Source organism: Eulemur rufifrons, chromosome 4 (genome assembly GCF_041146395.1).
Source record: "Eulemur rufifrons isolate Redbay chromosome 4, OSU_ERuf_1, whole genome shotgun sequence".
Classification (NCBI taxonomy): Eukaryota; Metazoa; Chordata; class Mammalia; order Primates; family Lemuridae; genus Eulemur; species Eulemur rufifrons.
In genome coordinates, this window is record NC_090986.1 from 63,108,240 (window position 1) to 63,128,956 (window position 20,717).

General features: G+C 35.2%; 1 protein-coding gene across 2 annotated transcripts in view; it reads right to left on the reverse strand.

Annotated features, from left to right (window-relative positions):
- Positions 1-208: 208 nt before the first annotated feature.
- ZC3H13 (zinc finger CCCH-type containing 13) overlaps positions 209-20,717 on the reverse strand; it is a 71,047-nt gene continuing 50,538 nt past the window's right edge. The window contains exons 12-20 of one of the 2 annotated variants that reach the window (XM_069467679.1): positions 18,414-18,497; positions 17,499-18,060; positions 14,988-15,091; positions 13,413-14,633; positions 12,251-12,769; positions 9,711-9,863; positions 8,461-8,661; positions 3,120-3,283; positions 209-989 (exon numbers count right to left, since the gene is read on the reverse strand). In XM_069467679.1, coding sequence (XP_069323780.1) covers positions 819-989; positions 3,120-3,283; positions 8,461-8,661; positions 9,711-9,863; positions 12,251-12,769; positions 13,413-14,633; positions 14,988-15,091; positions 17,499-18,060; positions 18,414-18,497 — 3,179 coding nt within the window. In that variant the 3' untranslated portion in view covers positions 209-818. The remainder of the gene's footprint in view (positions 990-3,119; positions 3,284-8,460; positions 8,662-9,710; positions 9,864-12,250; positions 12,770-13,412; positions 14,634-14,987; positions 15,092-17,498; positions 18,061-18,413; positions 18,498-20,717) is intronic. The other variant, XM_069467680.1, reaches the window with a different exon arrangement.

Sequence of the window (20,717 nt, forward strand, 5' to 3'; positions counted from 1 at the left end):
CAGTTGTCCAATAATAAGGACACAAGCAGTAAAATATCTGAAGCATAAAACATATACTGTTGATGACAAATGTTTCAGAACTTCAGGAATAAGATTAATGAAGAGCAAAGGAAATAAGATTAATGAAGAGCAAAGGAAATCTAGAACAAGGAAAGGGAAGGTACATTTATTAAAAACGATACGTAGTCTCTGATAACAAACAAAAAAATCATTTAGAATCCAAACACTATACACTGTACACTGTAACAATGCATGCACATTTAAAAAGACAAATACCCATGAAGTAATTTTTTAAAACTTTCAAAAGGAAAAAAAATATTCTGTCTGTCTCCTGCTGGAGATTTGCCCGCGAACACACCATGCTAGACCAGCATTCCCTTTCAAGTGTTCTGTATAACATGGTGCTGCATAATGTGTGCAATTATTTTGATGAACACATTGTTTCTGAATAAAATCGTGGTTTCTGTATGGATGATCCAGAACATAAATAAATGGCTCCACTTAATAAAAAATATTCGTAGGCTGGAAGAGCAGTGACAATCATTTTCCAAAATCTTCAGTTTTAACAAAAGGTACAGAATAAACTCATTTTCACATTATTTTGCATGAGTATCAAGTACTATGTAAAAATTGATGTAAAATCTGAAGTTAGCCAAAATTAGTGTCTCTAAAGATCAAAGTTCTTCACTCAGCATGGCTGACAAATTTTTCCTGCCTTTGTCACTAATAATGCTTGTCAAACCAAAGAACTTTAAAAAAAGAATATGCGCTGCTAAAGGAAGATAGTACCAAAAATGTCACACTGATGATCTTCAATCTTAAGACACACACAGTTCCTGTTGGACACTGGACTGTGCAAGTTTATTATCTTCAGTCTTTTCATGTCCTGGGGCATGGCAAGTAGTCTTCCGCTTAAACAACCGAAGACTCAGTCGTAATAATTCATTGTCTACCACTGGAGCATTTGTGTAAGCTTGTTTTACAGTACCCTATTTGGAGGAAAAAAAAAAAACAAGAAAAAAAAAAAAGTACATTATTACTTGACAGTAGAAAAGACAGGCAGTTTAGCCTCTATCCAAAATAGCAAAGTTATAGAGTGCTTAATTTTGGATGGATACTAAATTAGCTTTATTAGATATATAAGAAAAATTAGGAAATATGGTTGGGTCCAATAAATCTTAGAAAAGAAAGAAACCTTTAGAGGGCACCTAGTCTAATTTCTTGTTTAAAGTATTAAATAGAAATCCTTTCGACAATTCCTGACAGCTAATCAACCAGTTTTACTTCATCATTTCTAATGAAAAAAAAACAAAAACAAACAAACAAAAAAACCCACACTGCGCATTCTATTGTTGAATGGCACTATTTCTTCTGTGTGATGAAATAAACTCTCTTTTATGGAAGTACATTATAATTTTATTTTACTTTTACTTGACAATCCTTCAATTTCATGAAGAGAAACATCATGACTTCCTTCTTCACTTTTTTTTTTAAAGACAGGGTCTCACCATGTCACCCAGGGTGGAGTGCAGCAGCGTCATCACAGCACACTGTAACCTCGAACTTCAGAGCTCAAGCAAGAGATTCTTCAGCCTCAGTCTCCCGAAGTGTGAGGATTACAGGCATTGAGCCCCCACTCCTCCCCTCCCCCCTTTTTTTCTTTTGCAAGCCTAACATTCTACATTCCTTACTGGTCTATTAATGTCAGCTCTAGAACTGAATACATTCTTTAGAAGATACCTGATCATACAGTATCCTGAGGAACTACTACCTCCCTTGTACTAAAATGTGTATCTATAGTATTGTAACTTAGAGGTACAGTAGCATTTTATGAAAACTTATTGTCATAGAGGAGGAATGAGAGAAAGTTACAAAATATTTTTTATAAAATGGAGGCAGGATTCTAATGAGATTGTAAACCATACAGTCTTTCTCAACTGGGGTCTCTTATCTGAACCAAACAGAAAATGATCTGAATGATTATTTTTCAATTTCATACCAAGAATGGTGGTAACTGGCACTATTCTAGACGCACAGGAAAGGTGATGCATTACACACATGCTTAGGGCACTGGGGCTTAATTCCCTCAGACTCTCTTTTTTATAAATTTAATTCCCCACCCAAATTTGAGTATTTTTCTTAATGAAGTAATCTTTTCTGTAGCAATGTTACAGCCAAAGATAATTCTATGTATTCCTAACTGTTCCCAAGTAAAAAGCTAGTAAATTAATGCTTTTCTAACTTTTTAAGACCAATTCTCATTTGTCCTATAGGTTGAGTATCCCTTATGTGAAATGCTCTGGACCAGAAATGTTTTTTTTTTTTTATTATTATTATTTTTAAGTATTTGCATTACACCTAGTTACCCAGTTGAGAATTCCTAATCTTAAAAACCAAAATCTGAAAAGTTCCAAAGAGCATGTCCTTTGAGGGTCATGTTGGTGCTCAAAAAGTTTTGGATTTTGAAGCATTTCAGATTTTTCAATTAGGAATACTCAACCTGTACTACCCATGCCCACCACACTCACCCCAAAATAAAAATCTCAGTTTCTTAACTTTAAAAAATCTAAAATGTTTTCGTCTTAGGCTTACCAGACCTCATTATCAGATTTCTTCCAAATCTAAACTAATTTCAATTTCTCTTACTTTTCAATTCCCTTTATTCTTCTCAAGTAAATGTTATATATAATAACTTTTTCACTCTCTTCTAATTTCATACATTCTTATAAACATTTGTCCTATAAATACCCTCACCAATCTGTGTCTGAGAAATTTTTTCCCTTGATTTTCAATTTAAATAAATTTCTAATATGCTTACTGAGAAAGAAGCGTTTCAAAAATGAAAAAAAAACATTTCACAGAAACATAATATTTTAAACTTTATGCATGAAGTTTTAAATATCAACTAATTGTTATTCAAAACAAATATTCTTTAATACTACTGAGGTAAAATTAAAAGTATTATAAAATTTAATAGAATTCTTCCTTTTTTATGTGTAAAAGAGTAGGAAGCCTAACTGATAAAATCATAAGATTATAATCTCACTTTAAAGAAATCACAAGAAAAACATACCATTCATACTATTCATTTTGCGTTTTTTCCAAGGAAACAACAGTACCTTCTCATTTTTAACAAGCTGCTTTCGGATTGCAGAATCCCGTCTGAAGCATAACGCCTTACAACATGGTCCAAGATTACTAAGGAGACTTGCTCTTTCTTCTTTTCGCAGTAATGCAGCCATGTTGAGAGCCCCTAATTCATGTTCAAAAAGATTGTCTGCATCTTTCAATAAAAATAAGCACGCATTAAGTTTTCCTAAAACTGAAAAGTGTTACCAACTACTTAACTGAATATGCTATAAAATCTATACTTTATCAAAGTTAGTAGCACTGGTGAAAATTATTTCATATTAAAGGCACTATATCTTCTGTGAAGACTGTCAACATGTAGTTGCTTTGCTAGTCCTAAACAAAAATACTTTGATAGCTACTTTAAATTTGCTTAAAATATAAGAAAAGTAGACTTAAGAGAGAGAATTTAGACACTGATTATTAAGACTGAGAAGAAAAGCTCAAGAATCACTGAAGTCAAATTCAGTATATTGCGTACCATCAACTACTACTTAAAGTTTTAGATTTCAGGACATTTTTATAACAAGATTCAAATGTAATAATAATATTTAATACTGTGACCTCTAAAAGTCACTTAAGTTAGCAAAGTGATTAGATATTCGACCAATCTGCAAATTTTGTTCTAGATTTGGTCACCATAAAAACCTAGGACAATGTATTAAATTAAAATCGCTTAGTTTTAAGTCACAACATGCAAGATACAGAGAAATCACTGAACATATAAAAAATAAATAAAGATTTTATAGGTTGGGGCTAAAAACAGACAAAAAAAGAAGTCAAAATAACCGAACAGCACCAGTCAGTAATCCAAATATATAACTCTAAGAGTTGGCCAAGAGTACCAAAGACAGCAGGGTACTACTGCCTCTATTCATAGAACATGATCAAACAGGTTACTGTTAGAACCCACAAAGCAGTAAATAATACCTAGGTAAAAACAGAACAAACACATTTTATTAGAAATGAATAATGTTGTATTACATAGTTCATTTTAATTTTTTGAGCTGTAAAGCATGACTACTGAGATTAGATAATTAACAATAAACTAGTCTCATGTAACATACATAGTCAATAGGTTATATGTTTTACCTACGTAGTCAGTAGGTATGTAACATAAGAATAAGTGTACAGAAAAACTCAAAAATAGTTCCCAAACTTTTAAGTCTATCAGAATCATCTGAGGAGCTTTTTAAAATATATTCCATGGGCTGTACCCCAGATCTACAGAATCTGAATCTCCATAATTGGACCAAGATACCTTATGGGAAAAAAGGGTAGTTTTTCAGATGATTCAGATACATCAATGTTTGAGCCAACCAATGACACAGTCATATATGCACATGATTAAAAACAAAAACATTAATTACCATCCTACTATAGATATAAATATAGAAGAAATTTGTATTGATCCTATGCCCTTCCTTAAAAACTGCTCATTATGACAAATTTCTTTTTATTGACATCCTTATTTGCTGCTCTCACAACAGTAGAATACAAAATGCACACCTGTAAACCTCCCTAGAGAGTATAACATTGCTAAACTTCCAGTCTCTTCATGGTTTTGAACTGACCAGCACCAAATTACTCAAGAGACAGACTTATCCCATACTTAAGAACAAGTAAAAAAAAAAAAAAAAGGAACCAAAATAATTGGAAAAGTTTAACCATAGTGCAATTATTATAGAAAAACCTAGATAGGCCAGGCGTGGTGGCTCACACCTATAATCCTAGCACTCTGGGAGGCCAAGGTGGGAGGATTACTTGAACTCAGCAAGAGCGAAACCCCGTCTCTACTAAAAGTAGAACAATTAGCTAGGCATTGTGGCGGATGCCTATTGTCCCAGCTACTTGGGAGGCTGAGGTGGGAGGATAGCTTGAGCCCGGGAATTTGAGGTTGGAGTTAGCTATGATGACACCACTGCACTTTACCCAGGGCAACAGAGCAAGACTGTCTCAAAAACAAACAAACAAAAAACCTAGACAAAAGCAATTTCAATTTCAGTACATTAGAAGGTTTTCTGTTGTAAGCTGCAGTTTTGTTTTTTTAAAAAATATATGGGGTGGGGGTTTCCTTTCCTTTTTTTTTTTTAAACTCATAAACTTAAAAATATTTATTTATTACAAATAGCAATAAAACTATTACGTGTTAAAATAAACACATTTTTCAAAATAAAAACTTAGTGAGTAGCATTGTTTCAAATTTTTACAGATCTTTTACATATGCTATCGTTTGAATGTTTTTATTCCCTCCAAAATTCATGTTGAAACTTAATCCCCAATGCAACAGTATTCAGAAATGTGGTCTTTAGGAGGTGATTGAGTCATGAGGGCTTATAAAAGGGCTTTGATGGAGGAAGTTCTCCCCTTTTCACTCCTTCTGTCTTTTTTACCATGTGAGGATCTACACAATGCTATCTATTAATATGAGCAATTAGCCCTCAAGACCTGCCAGTGTCTTGGTCTTGGACTTCCCAGCCTCCAGAACAGCGAGAAATAAACTACCCAGTCTCAGACATCCTGCCTAGCATCACAAATGGACCAAGACAAACGTACGTGGAGAAAACCCAACCTTACACAGCTATGTAGCTGGTTAACAGGAGAGCCTCATAGACTCCCAGAAAGTCCTCAGATAACACTTTGAGAACCACTGATCTATAGCAACAGGCAAGAAGACAGACTATGTGGGTACAGATGCTGGTCTAAGTGGACAGATGGCGCAGTGGGAGTCTGTAGAAAGTGTTGGGGGCTGGAAGAGAGAAATAGTCATCTAGGGGAGTGGAAGAGTGAATGGCCTATGCTGCACTATCCAATGCTCATCCACTAGCCACATGTGACTATTGAGCACTTGAAATGTGGCTAATATGACTAAGGAACTGATTTTAAAGTTTCACTTAATCATTTAGATGTAAATATAAGTAGCCATATGTGCTAGTGGTTATCATTTTGGTCAGCACAGATTATAGAATATTCCTATCATAGCAGAAAGTTGTATAGGACAGAACTAGTCTGGGAATATATGATTACCAGGAAGCACCAAGGATCCACTTAAGGGTATGATCATAAATTTAAAATGCCAGCCAGCATGGTTGTGTGTTTTTCTCCAGGAACATTCAGCTGTCAGGATCTAGGCACAGAATGAGCAGGGTTGGATTTAACCAGGGTTAGGGTTTTGCCAAGTGAGTATAAAAAAGAAAGAGGAGGAGAGGGACTTAATGATATATGGAATGGAGCATATATAATGATTGACTAGGGAATGCAAACTGGGTAAGGAGGGAACTCAGAGGAAGAAAAAGTGAGGGACAAGGAGCAGTTGGTAGGATGAATGGACTGGAGTTTGAGTGGAGGGTAAAATGATTGTTGAAATCAGAGTACTAGAGGGGAATGATCTGTAAAGAGGAGGAGGTAGTCAGAATGGAATATATGAAGATGAGATGATGATGGTGTCTTAGTCCATTTTCTGTTGCTTATAACAGAATATCTGAAATTGAGTAATCCATTAAGAAAAGGAATTTATTTCTCAGTTATGGAGGCTGAGAAACCCAAAATCAAGGGGGTGCTTTGGATGGGGCCTTCTTGCTGGTGGGACTCTCTGTAGAGTCCTGAGGTGGTACAGGGTATCACCTAACGAGGGGGCTGAGCATAGGGTTTACTTTCTTTAGTGTTGCATACTTGAATAGACCAAATAGAATATAAAAATCAGTATCAATTTTTCACAAATATTCACTGAATACTTACTATGTGTCAGACACTGTTCTAGGCAATGGCACAGTTAGTATGAATAGATAATTAGACCCTGGATATGGCAGTAACAAAATAAAGGCCTATTCAACATAATGTATCAGTTCCCTAATACAACCACCACAGCAGCAAAAACTAGGGGAGGTCTGATTGTTAAGCAACAATCACCCCCTCCTCCTTATAGTGTATACTTTCATTATTTATGTTAAGTAATCATTAAGTAAGTAAGGGCCAAACTGTATTTCATAGTTAACAAAATCAAACTAGATTTTAACTTTGAATGCCATTAGCAAAGTCACAGAACCTATGGCTTTAGAGATAGATAAGATCTTAGGGGTTTTATTCCATCACTTTACAAATGAAATTGAGGCCCATAGGAGCTACTTACTTAAGGCCACAGAACCAACCAAATAATGTAGAAAAAGTGAGGCAAGAATCCGAGTCTTTGGTCACTTTTTAGGTTAATACACATTCATAATTACAATTTATATATATTTCATACATATATACTGCATGTTTATTAGGTCACACTAAAATAAAAAATTTTATTGCTTACACTAACAGTTCAAAGGAAGGACATGGAGTCATAAAACTCATAAAACAATTTTTTTCAATTTTATAATAAAAAAACTCAATTCTTTAACTATTTTACTCCCTGGAACATGATATAAAATTGTTAAATAATGTTACTGCTTTCACCTTTTATCTCCTTTTCCTTCTTTTTATCACCTACTCCCCCCTCCCCACTAATAACAGTATTAATAAGCTGCAAAACAAACTAAGGTAGGTACCAGATAAGAGAAACAGCAAAAAGCAAACAAAACAAAAACACCAAAAAACTCCCCAAACCAACCAACCAGAATCCATAAACTAAATAAACTGGAATAACTGAAGGTTGTTGCAATAAGGTAAAAAAAATCAATGTGATAAAACATTTTCAAAATAAGTATTAATAGCAGCAGTTAATATTTTTGAGTGCCAGGAATTGTTCTAAGTGTTTTACTTGTAATAATCATTTGTTCCTCATAACAACCATCGAACATTGGTGGTATAATTATTCCCAGTTTACAGATGATGACACTGACACACTTATTAAATAAGAGCTAGCAAGCAGTGTACCTACTGAAATCCACCCTATCTGGCTCTACAGAACAGGCTCTTAAGCACTTTGTTAAAGGCTCAACGTAGACATCTGTATTTAGATGGAATTTCCCAGTTCCCAGGAAAGTTTGCCAAGACTCCCACTTTCTTTAGACATGAAAAATATCCAGTCTACTTTTCCAGGTTCTGCTTCACTTAGCCCTGGGTAAACTATTGAGCACTTTGACATTTGAACTTTTCTGTTAAAAAGTAATTTTAATACAGAAAGTTCACTGTACTCTTTTTGCAACTTTTCTGTGGAATTAAATTTTTCTCCAAATAAATTTTAAAAAGGAATTTTGACTATGAGGATTAAATAATGACTATAAATGATTCCTCAAAAAAAATATAATAGTACCTATTGTAAGTGCTACATAAGAACAGAACAGAATCCTTTTCAAATGGCATCTGAATAGTTAGAGCAGACACAATATACTAAAATGAAATTACCTTTGGGTTTTTCTAAAAGTTTCTGACATGTTTCTTTGACTTTGGTAAAAAGTTCAGAACCTGCCAACTTTTTAGAAATCCCAACTCTCAGCATAACAGCTCCAGGTGTGAATTTCAAGAGTGCAGCTCCAGGCTCTCTTGGTTCTTTCGGATGCTTTGGCATAAGACCAGACCAATCCACATCGATCACATCTAAGGGATCTGTAAAAAGTTAAATAGGATTTCTTTTTTACAGCAAGAAATAGCTGTCTTATTATCTATAGAGAAATATAAATCAAGCAAAACACAGAAAACCTTGCATAACAAGTACTTCAAACCAAACATCTAAGAGATATACACTCTTAAAATGAAAGCTTTACACATATAATATCTAAAATCTAAAGACCCTCGCACATAAAAAAATCTTCCCACTAAAAGAAAACAGGCAAGGTAACCCACCCCTACAAATAACTCATTTAAATTATATGGGAGATCCCCAAAGAAATAACTCTATTATTTCCCTCAGATTAGGTCTGATGTTTTTTGAAACTTGGTACCAGAATCCTTTTAAGAACTAAATCTAGGAACCTAACAAAGATTACTAATCATACACACCTTTTACATCAGTAGAGAAAAATTAAGAAATATAAGAGCAAAATAAATCAAAATAAAAATTTAATATTTTACATACCCAAAGTAAAGACCCTCACTATGACAAAAAATTTGTTAGTAACAATCAGACACTAATTGGGATGATCTGAAAGGAATGTCCAGGGGTGCTGCTTTACACTGTAGTCACTAGAGTGAGCTCTAGTAATAAACAAAGTACTGTAAGTCAAAATAACTGCTAAATTTAGAAAAATGAGAGAATGAGGTACATAAATAGTATTCAAATATAATTTCAACTATTGTAAATTTTTGAAAGGTTGTTCAAAAAGTTGATTTGCATCACCATAGTTGTGAAGCTGTGTACCATATACCAACCATTTAGAACACTATTAGGCAATCAGTATTTGGTTATATTCCAGGTCATATAATTTAAATCTTAAACTCTTAGGATTTTGCTGTTTTAAATAGGCAATGTCTACTAAAAATGAGCAGGCATATACATTATAATTTTCATTTTACTGGCCTTTCAATCTTAATTAAAATATTAAGGGGAAAATTCTAAGTGCCTTATATTAATTCCTATAGTATCAAAGGAAACAAAGAATATTTTACTACCATAAATCAGGTAATTTTTATGTTCAACCACCTCTGCCAATGATTACCTGGCATCTTCTCCTCATCCTGTTGGTCCTCCCTTTTTTCTGCATCACCTGCCAGAATTTCATCTAGTTCATCATCACTGATTGGCTCATATCCTTCTCCAGCACCAGAGCCCAATGAATGTGCATCATCTAACTTGGATTCGTCATCCCCTGCTAAATAGACAAACTGATTTCATTACAAAGACAGCATTAAAGGGAAGGGATGTCTAAGTCTAACCTAAAGGTAGAGACTATGTACACTAAAACAATGTGAAAAGCATTTTTTTCATCAGAAAACTGTATTTCTCAATGAGTGCATTGCGCACTGTTTGGGGAGTGGTAACACTTGAAGGTGCTGACTTGGGAAAGGGGGGGTGGGGAAAAAATATGAAACTATTGTTTTTAACTTGCACTGTTCACTTAATAATTTATCATGAATAAAAAAAAAGGAAAAAAAAAATAAATTCTGGAGAATGGGAAAAAAAAAATAAAAAATAAAATACTGGATTCTAAAAAAAAAAAAAAGAAAACTGTATTTCTTAAGTATGAAAACACTTGAAAATTCTGAAAGAAAAACAAAATATAAAATTTTATTAGTTAAATTCAATTTTAATGGCCAGAATACAATATGGACAGCAATTTCAGAACAGGTTATAAAATTATAATTGATATATAACAAATATAAGCTGCCACTAACATTAACGTTGACTGTGTGTTGTGTTAATTCTTGATAATAAAATTTTAATATTTAAAGAATTCTACCAACTTCAAAAGTGTACAGAAATTTCTTTACCTAAACTTATTAATGAAAAAAACTTACAAACTTATAAAAATATTTATTTGAAACTTAAATCTTAGCTCATAATATTTAGCTCAATATATACATTTTATGGCAGTGAAGTAAAAAAGCAAAAGTGCTGTTAATTCTCCCCCAACTCCCAATTCCTCTTCCCTATACCAATATTTTGCTTTAATTGATGAATGTAACTTTTAGAATGCTGTAATATAATTGTAATTTTTTTTGTTAGTACCACTAGTGTACCTTTTATTTATTTATTTTGCCAACTTTTCTCAACCACCTAAGCTACATTTCGTCTTCCAGTGAGCTAGTTGTCAACTTAATCCTAAAACTACAGAGTACATTTAATATTTCTAATCACTAGCTATGTGTACACTTTACCAATTCTATAACACTAGTTTTCAAAATATAACAGTATGCTTTATGGGTATGAATTTGCAGCATATAAAATATAAGAAGCTATGTTTGTAGTCATTTTAATAATTCTCTATTCTATTAAATCCTATAATAATCTCCTCAGATCCCCACCAACTCACCTCTACGGTAACCGATTTTTATAACTTAGTCATATAAATTACACATCTAAACACAAATGCACATAATAGGATTTTTAATTTTTCAAGTTTACGCAACTTATATTCCTACTTTATGTGAATAAAAGCTTCATATCACACAGGTGATTCACCTATATTTTTCTATGCTATACTGTCTGTGATTGTAACTAGCAAATGATATATTTTAGAGATGAGGAACACTGCTTCCAATCACAAGATAGCTAATATAATAATTAGTTCCATTATACTGTATTAAATTCCATGCTATACTCAAAATTGACATGAAAATGAAAAGTGAAGAAAGCTGAGGTAGAAATGTTTTTGACAAGTCAAATAGGAAAAATACGTAACAGCTGAAACACTGAGATATCTATCTATCTAATCCGATAACAGAGATATAACGATCCACTTTTAAAAGCAGATTTTACTATGGGCCTGATATTATAATGTTATATGACAAATAAAAAGAATAACAATATATTGCTTATATACTAAGTATCTCAGAAGGTTCTTGGAGGCTTGAAATGGAGAGGTTATTCAGAACAATGGTGTCAATGCTGAAACCAGAACTAGACAGTCCCAAGGAGACAGGAATTTTCAGTGCAGCCATTACTACTGTTAACTTAGGTTATAATTCACCAAGGAATAAGATGTGGGAGGCACATAGTACAGGCAGAACATATCTTCATTCATCAGCCATTTATTGTCTCCTTACTGTAGTCTTGATAATAATGAAAAGCTATGGTCCCTAACAAACGAGTACAGTATAGTGGGGGAGAAAACCATGGAAAAATAAGTATAAGAGTTTCAGTCAATGTTACTGTTTCATATGTTTGTTCTCTACTGCCTTAGAAAACAGAGACCACTAATAGTTATTTAAATCTCTCTCCAAACTAAGATGTCATTTCAATTTTTGTGACTTTAACATCTAAGAAAGAGAAGTGACAATTACTCTTTAACATCTATAGACACTGCATCTAAGCAATCTCTCATTTCATTTAGGCTTATTTGAACCAAATCTGCCTTGATGGTGCTACAGAGGGGAACATGTTATTTTTTAAATATCATAAGGCTTTTCCTTATGAATTTTACTTCCCCTATAAAAGAATGGAGTCATTTTGACTGTTAGTGGATGACCTTTCAAAAGAAAAGTTCTTTCCCATGAAATCTGAAAAGGAATCAGTTTAACAAAGGGGTGTGGCACTCACCTTCCAAACTCTCAGTTCTCTCACATTTATTTATATCTTCAAATCCCTGCAGAGATCCCAGATCTTTATCTATTCTTTCTTTATCCAAAGCTACAGAGTCTCGAGAAGTGCCTTCTAGGTCTCGCTCATGTTCACTCTCCAGTTTTGCTTCACTGCGTTTCATAGCCTCTATTTGAGAACTCTCAAAAGTTCTGTCTCTGTCTCTGTCCCTGTCTCTTTCAAGAGAATCAGGAATTAGTCTTTCTCTTTCTCTATCCAAGTCTCTCCTTTTGTCTCGTTCTCTGTCTCGTTCTCGCAGTCTATCTCGATCCCTGTTCCGTGCCCAGTCTTTATCAGCATCTCGGTCCCATTCTCTCTGCCTTGTGTCTCTCCTCTCTCTCTCACGTTCTCTTTCATGCTCATATCGATCTCGTTCTTGAAGCCTCTCTCTGCTATCAAACGACCCAGATCTAGAATGGACCTGTCGATCCGACTCAGGAGAACTTCTTCTTGAACTATGGCTTCTTGAATCCTGGCGATCTAAAATAAATATACCATATACAGAGAGTTAAAATATGATAAAATAGAAAAAATGCTTCATTTTAGGATCCTTTAAAACTCACAATTTATCTTTTTCCATAGTCTATGTATTTTTATATTCTACGTATACATTTTTCTCTATATCCAAAAATCTCATTTTAAGGAAAAACTGATCTCTATCAATTAAAGTGCTAACTTCCACTATAACCACAAAATAGCTTCAAAGAAATAAATAATAAAATGGTTAGGCATTAACAGAACTGATTACTTCATTAGTTGATCTCTCCCTATTCCCCTATCTTATTTTCTGTGGTCAAAAGAGGCAGCACTGGCTATAGGAAGACTAGCAGGAAAATTGTAGGCATCAAAAAGGGACTTGAATACATAAACCCTTTCACCAAGATATACTAGTAATAACCTGACATTAAACTGATTAACACCATTGAATGTACTTCTATTATAATGTTGGTATTAAAGCGATAACAAGTAACATTTTAATGGGACAGCTTAGCTTTTTTTAAAAGTTCTACAAAATTTAAGGTAGTGTATAAAGTAACCAATTTAGTATTACTTTAGAATTATAATTTGTATAAAATATACTAACCTAGGAAACACTGACTAGATAACAATTTGATTTGATTACCTGAAGAAGTACTTCGACTGGGTTCTCCACGCTTTAACTGATCAATCCTAGATTTTCTCTCCCCAGTGATTTCCAGGCTTTTTGTTTTTTCTCTGTCTCTGGAGCCACTGTGCAATACTCTCTTTCGACCGCTTTGATCATCTCCACTTCGATGGGCAGAATCATTGGACGGGGAGCGCAGACGGCCAGAGGTATGACTACGATTACTCCGATTGCTCCCAAGGCTGCTACTCCTCTTTTGATCCACTGGCTTGCGATGTGGTGCATCTTCTATAGTAACATGAGGTGCCTCTACTTTTTCCACTCGTGTTCTGTGGCATTTTCTATGTGAGTCTTCACTGGCAAAAGTAGTACTGGCAGTACTGGTGGGGGTGGCAGAGGAGGAAATGGTGGTGGCAGATGTGTTGAAGGAGGTGGTAGCAGTAGCAGCAGTGGCATGAGTAGCAGGAGCAGTCGTGGTGGTGGCAGTGGCCACAGGAGGTGGAGGAGGAAGAAGGGACGACAGAGGAGAAGGGGTGCTACCAGGAGTAGCAGCGCTGGCAGCATGCTCCGATTCCGCAACCTCTGTGCGGTCAGGCACATCCTCATCAGACCAGTCACTAAATGCTATATCTTCTTTTTTCAGGGTATCCTCTAGAGAGCCATCTTTATCATTTGACATTTCAACTAATTCCTCTTTGGTTGTTATAGGGGGAGTCCGTGGGCCTCTTTTCTTCTTACTTTGCTGGGTTGCTTCTTCATCAGAAATATCAGAATCACCTTTGGATCTTTTACGTTTCTTTTCAACACTTTTCTTCTTCTGTCCTTTTTTGGGTGAAAACACTTGACCATCTTCAGATGGTATCTCTGTGCTGCACCTCTCTATTATAACATCATCCTCCTTCTTTTTCTTAATAGGTTTCTTTTGAATTTTTGCTTTTTTCTTGTTTTCATCATGAGTTCGATCAGATATATCTCGATCTTCAGACTGGTGGTGTCCTATAATGTCCTGTGCACGTGTTCTTGAGCTTTCCATGATTTCCATCTGTTCTTTCTGTTTATCTATAGAAGAAACTTTCTCTTTGAGTTCTTGTTCTTCATAGCGCCTTGAACCCTCTTTCCTCTCTGGTTTCCGATCATCCTCCTTCCACCTACCTTGCCTGTCTTCTGTGAGGTGTGATGGACTAAGAGAACGAGACTCTTGAGGTCGTACAACCTGGCTCAAGAGTCTGTGTTTTTCATCTGAATAAAAGATAAAAGCAATCACACTTTTACCATGTTAATAAATACTGCACATTACATATAAATAATAAGCCAATCTCTCACTTTTCATTTTAAAACTTTTTAAATGGCAATAATATCAGTAAAAATAAATACATGGCTCTACTAAAAATAGTAGGAAATGACAGTGCTATTGTGATAAAAAGATTACATTTCTAACACATACTTTAGTTACAAAAGGAGATATTCAGAGGCAGCAGAGCAAGAAAGCTTCAAAAAAATCTTAATTCATCAGTTCCTCCTAAGATCAAAGAACAGTCTCATGGTTACAAATGAGTATGAATGTAGAGACATAGAAAACAAGACCCTGCTTACTTTTATCATCCCCACTGTTGTAGGCATCACTATCAGGAGAATGTTCACGCCGACGCTTCGGTGACTGCCGAGGGCTGGGACTCCCTTCATTTCTGTAGCGCTTCCTAAATTGAGCAAGCAAATGCAACTTATAAAATTCCAGGAGGCAAAAAAAGAGATTTCTTTACTGTGTTTTTTATCAGTAACTCTTTACTATATCTAGAACATGTAATTGTAAGAAATCAGTATTGTCACAACAGTGTCATACGATGGGTATTCACTATCTTTAATAAAAATTCTTTACTTCATTTGTTACGACTTATAATTGTGGACTTAAAATATACGGCAACATTTCTTCCTTTCTTCATTATATACGTAGAATCACTCAACTCAAACATTTCCAGATTTAAATATTGCAAGGTGGTAATATGCAGCAGAGAAACCAATATATCAATGTACTCTCTAATACAAGAATTCATCAATTTTACATTCTTATGATATAAAAATGCCTTATGCTGGGAAGCCACATGAGAAAATTTACTACTGGCTCTGGAGTCCAAAAGCTATATGAGTTCAACTTATAGCCACATTACTTATTATGCAACTTTAAGCAAGTTCCTTGAAGTCACTGAACCTTTGTTTCTCGTCTGAAAATGGGGGTGAGGGAGATGATAGTCCATCTCATAAAACTGCAGTGAGGAATAAATAACTTATGTCATAAGTTCAGTGCCAGGCATGCTGTGAGTCGGCTATACTGTTTCTTTCCCCCTCCTAGAACTAAATCACTTGCTTGGTGACAGATTAATACTAATTCATATGTTCATTGTATTTCTTATTCCTTAGTTGAGCTTTAAATGAATAGTGATTCATATCTTTTGGGTACTTAAATTACTCTAGTGTTTTCCTGTATTTTTATTAAATTTTGACTATCTATTTTTGGTTTTTAAAGGAATATTGTTTGTTTGTAAGCACTATGGTCAAAAATTAGAAACATATTGCACATGTATCTCCTGGACAGCTCCTTTATATAGATGAGCAACTATGTGGACAAGGAGATGGCCCCAGGTATAGCATGATGACTCACAGGCCTCTCCAGCTTGTGTACCTTCTTATCCAAAGCTCCTCCCATAAACAGTGTGTTTTCCCCAGTCATTGAATCTGGACTGGCCTCGCCACTTGCTATGATGAGAGAATGTGGTAAAAGTGACACTGCAAATCTGAAAAAGACTCAAGAAGCCTTGCAGTTTCTTCTTCTGCCTTCTTATGTTTTTACCATTACATGCAAACGCAGAGTTTAGACTACTGGAGGCCAGGAGGTCATGCAGAAGAGAAATAAGATGCTCTAATTGATAGAAATGTGAGTAAGACCATCTTGCACCATCTAGGCCCAACTGCTCTGTCAGACTGACTGTAGACACGAGTTATTTCAAGTGAGACCAGCAGAAGAACCATTCTATTGAGCCCAGGCAAAATCACTAGTCCACAGAATCATGAGCAAATAAACGATGGTTGTTTTAAACTACTAACTTTTGGGGTAGTTTGTTACACATTAAGAGATAATTGATATACTACATAAAGTGAAGATTTAAAACATGAGAAAAAGTAAAGTTCTTTCAATGAAATATTTAAGGAAACAAAATTAGAGTAAAATAAATAGTGTGGCAATTCAGCAAACCTTATATGTAACAGCAGTTAAAAAAAAAGTGTTGGATAAATTCAACTACTGAGAGACAATACAAGTAATGAAAGAAAGAGCAAGACAAGATATTAATCGCATAATGAGTTTTTGTTACGGAGCTATTCAACTCAAGTTTCTGTGTTCATTGTCAACTCTTAGATTGTCTAGCCATGAAAAACCAAAAAACTTTTGCTATTATAAGCAGAGATCGGAAGCATTAAAAAATACAGGTTGAGCATCTCTTATCCAAAATGCTTGGTACCAGAAACACGGCAGATTTATTATATGAGATGCCAAGAACACATCTTTTGACCCCAATAAATTACTATAACTCCACAGCACAAGAGGGACATTTCCTTTTCTCCCAGCTTCTTCTGGCCATGCAGTGATTACAGAGATTCACTCAGCTCTACGTCACTGTGAATGCTTCCTGTAGCCTGGGGGTGGTGACTCCATACTTACAAGCACACACAACTCATGAAAGATTATCAGGAATGGCACAGGCACTATCTCCTGGAGACTAGGCAACACCATTATCTAGTTATAAAGGGGATGTGATGAGACACAAGTCCACTGATTCCTGTTTTAAAAAAAGTCTGCAGCAGCCAAGTCAACCCCATGTGCCATCAAAAATGCATAGTAAACAAGAAGGATTAATTATAACTCCTGGATACAAAAAATAGAATAGACAATTAAAAAGACTTTAAACACGACATATATAAATTTGAAATACAGCAAAATGTAGAAAGTGAAAAGAATTAACATGAAATTAAGAGGCACTGAAAAACACTAAATGAAACTTTTGAATTCTTTACTGAAATGTAACTTTTTAAAGCTGATTCAAAACTTCTTACTTTGATTTTCTCTCATCATGTCCATCTCTTGGATTTCTATCTTCTCGGATATCTTCTCGCTTTTCTCTGCGGTCATCTCGCCCTTTGTCTTTGTCTTCCCAATCCCTTTGACGTTCTCGTTCTTTATCCCTTTCTCTGGCTCTTTCTCGCTCCCGTTCTCGCTCTCTTTCTCTCTCCCGTTCTCGTTCTCTCTCCCTCTCCCTTTCTTCTCTCTCTCGCTCCCGTTCTTTCTCCCTGTCTCGTTCCCTCTCTCTTTCCCGCTCTCGATCATGGTCACGATCTCTATCTCTTTCACGGTCTCTCTCTTTTTCTCTTTCTCTTTCTCTCTCCCGTTCCCTAGCACGCTCTCTTTCTAGTTCTCTTTCTTTTTCTCTTTCCCGATCTCGTTCACGTTCCCTCTCTCTCTCCCGCTCCCTGTCTCTTTCTCGTTCCCGATCTCTGTCTCTAGCCCTTTCATCTCTTCTATCATCCACTCTGTCTACTCTTCGTTCCTCTCTTCTTTCATCACGCTCAAGCTCGTCATTCCTTCCCTGATGTCGAATTGGTGAGCTTGGTCTTTGATCTACAATGAAAATCAAGTTTTGTCAGTGATTAATTTGACAGATAACCTATTGGTAAGACAGCATGGCAAATCTTAAATTTTATCTGTGTATAGGATCACACTGGCAACCAATTATTAACCAGGTACTATATTTACTTTTAATTTAATCATATAAATAACCATCACCACTAGACCTTTTAAAAATATGTTTTTAAAAGATAATTTTTATTTGCCCTCTAACTAGCATGTTTTCTACTCCCCATCAAACCCCCTCTCCCCTCCCGCTGATCCACCTTTGATCTTTCTCTGCATGCTCCCTACCCTACCTCCAGCCCACTGCTCCAACCCCACTTTCTGCCATCTCTACCCTTCACCTCTGATCTTCTCTGTCCCCCCAGCAGGACCTGAGAACACTGGTGGCAAAGGATAGGGGCAGCAGGAGGTGTAGAACATAGAAGCTGAAGGAAAAAAAAATTTCCCTTGTAAGTCACACCTCTAATTTCAGGCCAAAATATATACACATCAAAGTGCAGCTATTATGTGAGGAAAATATAGTAGAACAAAACATATGTCAAAATTTGTTGCTGCAATATCAATCTCTTATCATAAACTAGAAAATTAAGGGTACTGTCTAGCAATCTTGAAATAATCAAATGTAAAAAAGTATTTCATATTAGTTATATATTTATAATTAATAACTAATAAAAGTTTCACTTAATCATAAGTGATTAGTCAAATGAAGAGCTGTTTTCTTAAAATATTAACTGATAATCTCATCATATATATTTTTTCAATCTACACAAGAATCACATAAACAGAGAAAATGAATACATGCTGCCCAAATACCCAGTTGAGCAGAAAATTAGTCTGGGATCAAAAAATTTATGAGAGGATGGCATGAACTTTCCCGAAGAGAGAGCCATTTTTAAAAGCGACTACTGTGGTATAATCTAGCCTTCTGTGATGTTTCTATTTTCATACCATATAATGTCTACTGGCTAGGTGATAAAGATCATACTACAATATGGCCCAAAGGTTGGTAAGTGGAATATCTAGTATCAACTTAATAAGAATAATTTTAGTATATTTCTAGGAAAAGGTTCAGTATAGTAATTTAAATTTTCCTTCCTTATCACTGATGAAAAAGACAAGAATAATCCATATTTACTAGTTAGAAGTTATAGATCCAGATACAAAATTACAAGAATTTTAAAGCTGAGCCAAACAAAACCCCATATAGTCCTTTCTCCCTCTTTCTTCTTAAAAACACAAAAATTATGCTCCAGAACTCACTTGCCAAAGTCACAGAGATGGTGCATGCATTAGGATATATTAGCATTAGAAGTCAGTTTTCTTAAATCCTTTTATTTTTGCTGAAACCAGTTTAAATTTAAAATGGTTCTATTATATCACATTTTGGATTCCTAGAATGCCATCTATCCATGTTTTAGAGTGTCTAAATTCCTAGTTTGAGGGGTGATACCAACATCACAATGATTAGAAAATAACCTGAAACAAATTCAATACTGTAACTTACAGCAACTCATGCTTGAAATTTCTGATTATAGATATATCAGGGAATTGATTATTACTCAGACATTCCTTTTTGGCAGATAAAACCTTTATTTTCCCAACCAAAATGACGCTTCTTACTTCAAAGGAAAATGGAAAGGATATAAGACTATCACTTTAATGTCTAAACTATTTTCCCTATCTTTCCTCTAAAATGTGTTATTCAAAGATGTGCTTCTCTTCACATATTTCCTTATCTTAATGAGTGACACAGCAATTCATGAAAGCTGGCAATCTCTGAGTTATTTAAGTCCCATCAACTCCACTTCCAAAATATTTCTCTATTCCTTTTCCTGTCCCCATCTCTACAGTTAATATTAACTCAGATGTTGATCAGCTCTTCTTAGATGACTGTCATCAATAGTATAACTGAAAAAAAATAATAATATGATTGGTATCCTTGTCTTCAGTCTTTTCCTACACTCTTAGTATGTTTTTGTTGAACACTCTACTTCTTCCAGCTGCTTAAAAGAATTTATCTTATAGGCAGTGAAAGACAATTAAATTCATAATTTTTAGCCTGACTTACTAGGTCATTTACAAGCTGGCCAATAGTCTTTTATCAGTCCTTTTCCCCAGCTTCTCTCTGTCCCTGCCAATTAGCATACCTCTGACTCTAAGCTCATAACATAACTCTTTACTACTCCAAAGCATCTGTTTCTTTCAATCCTGGTGTCTGCACATGCTGCACCCTCTCCATGCAAAGTGCTTCTTCCATCATTCCTTATCAACTCCTGTGTATCTGCACACCCTAATTCAGATGTCACCTCTTTAGGCAGCTTTCTTGGAATTCCTCAGCATTGTGTTCGCTACTTTGTCTTCTCACAGAACCTGATATGGTAGTAGCATTTACCACACTTCAATTGTCTATCTGTATCCATGGGGGACTGTTTACAGCTGCAGTCCCTAACCCCGGGGCCACGGATGGGTCCATACAGCAGGAGGTGAGCAGCGGGCAAAGGGCAAATGAGCAAAGCTTCATATGTATTTACAGCTGCTCCTCATAGCTCGCATCATGGCCTGAGCTCCACCTCCTGTCAGATCAGTCACTGTCTCCCATCACCCCCAGATGGGACCATCTACTTATAGGAAAACAACCTCAGGGC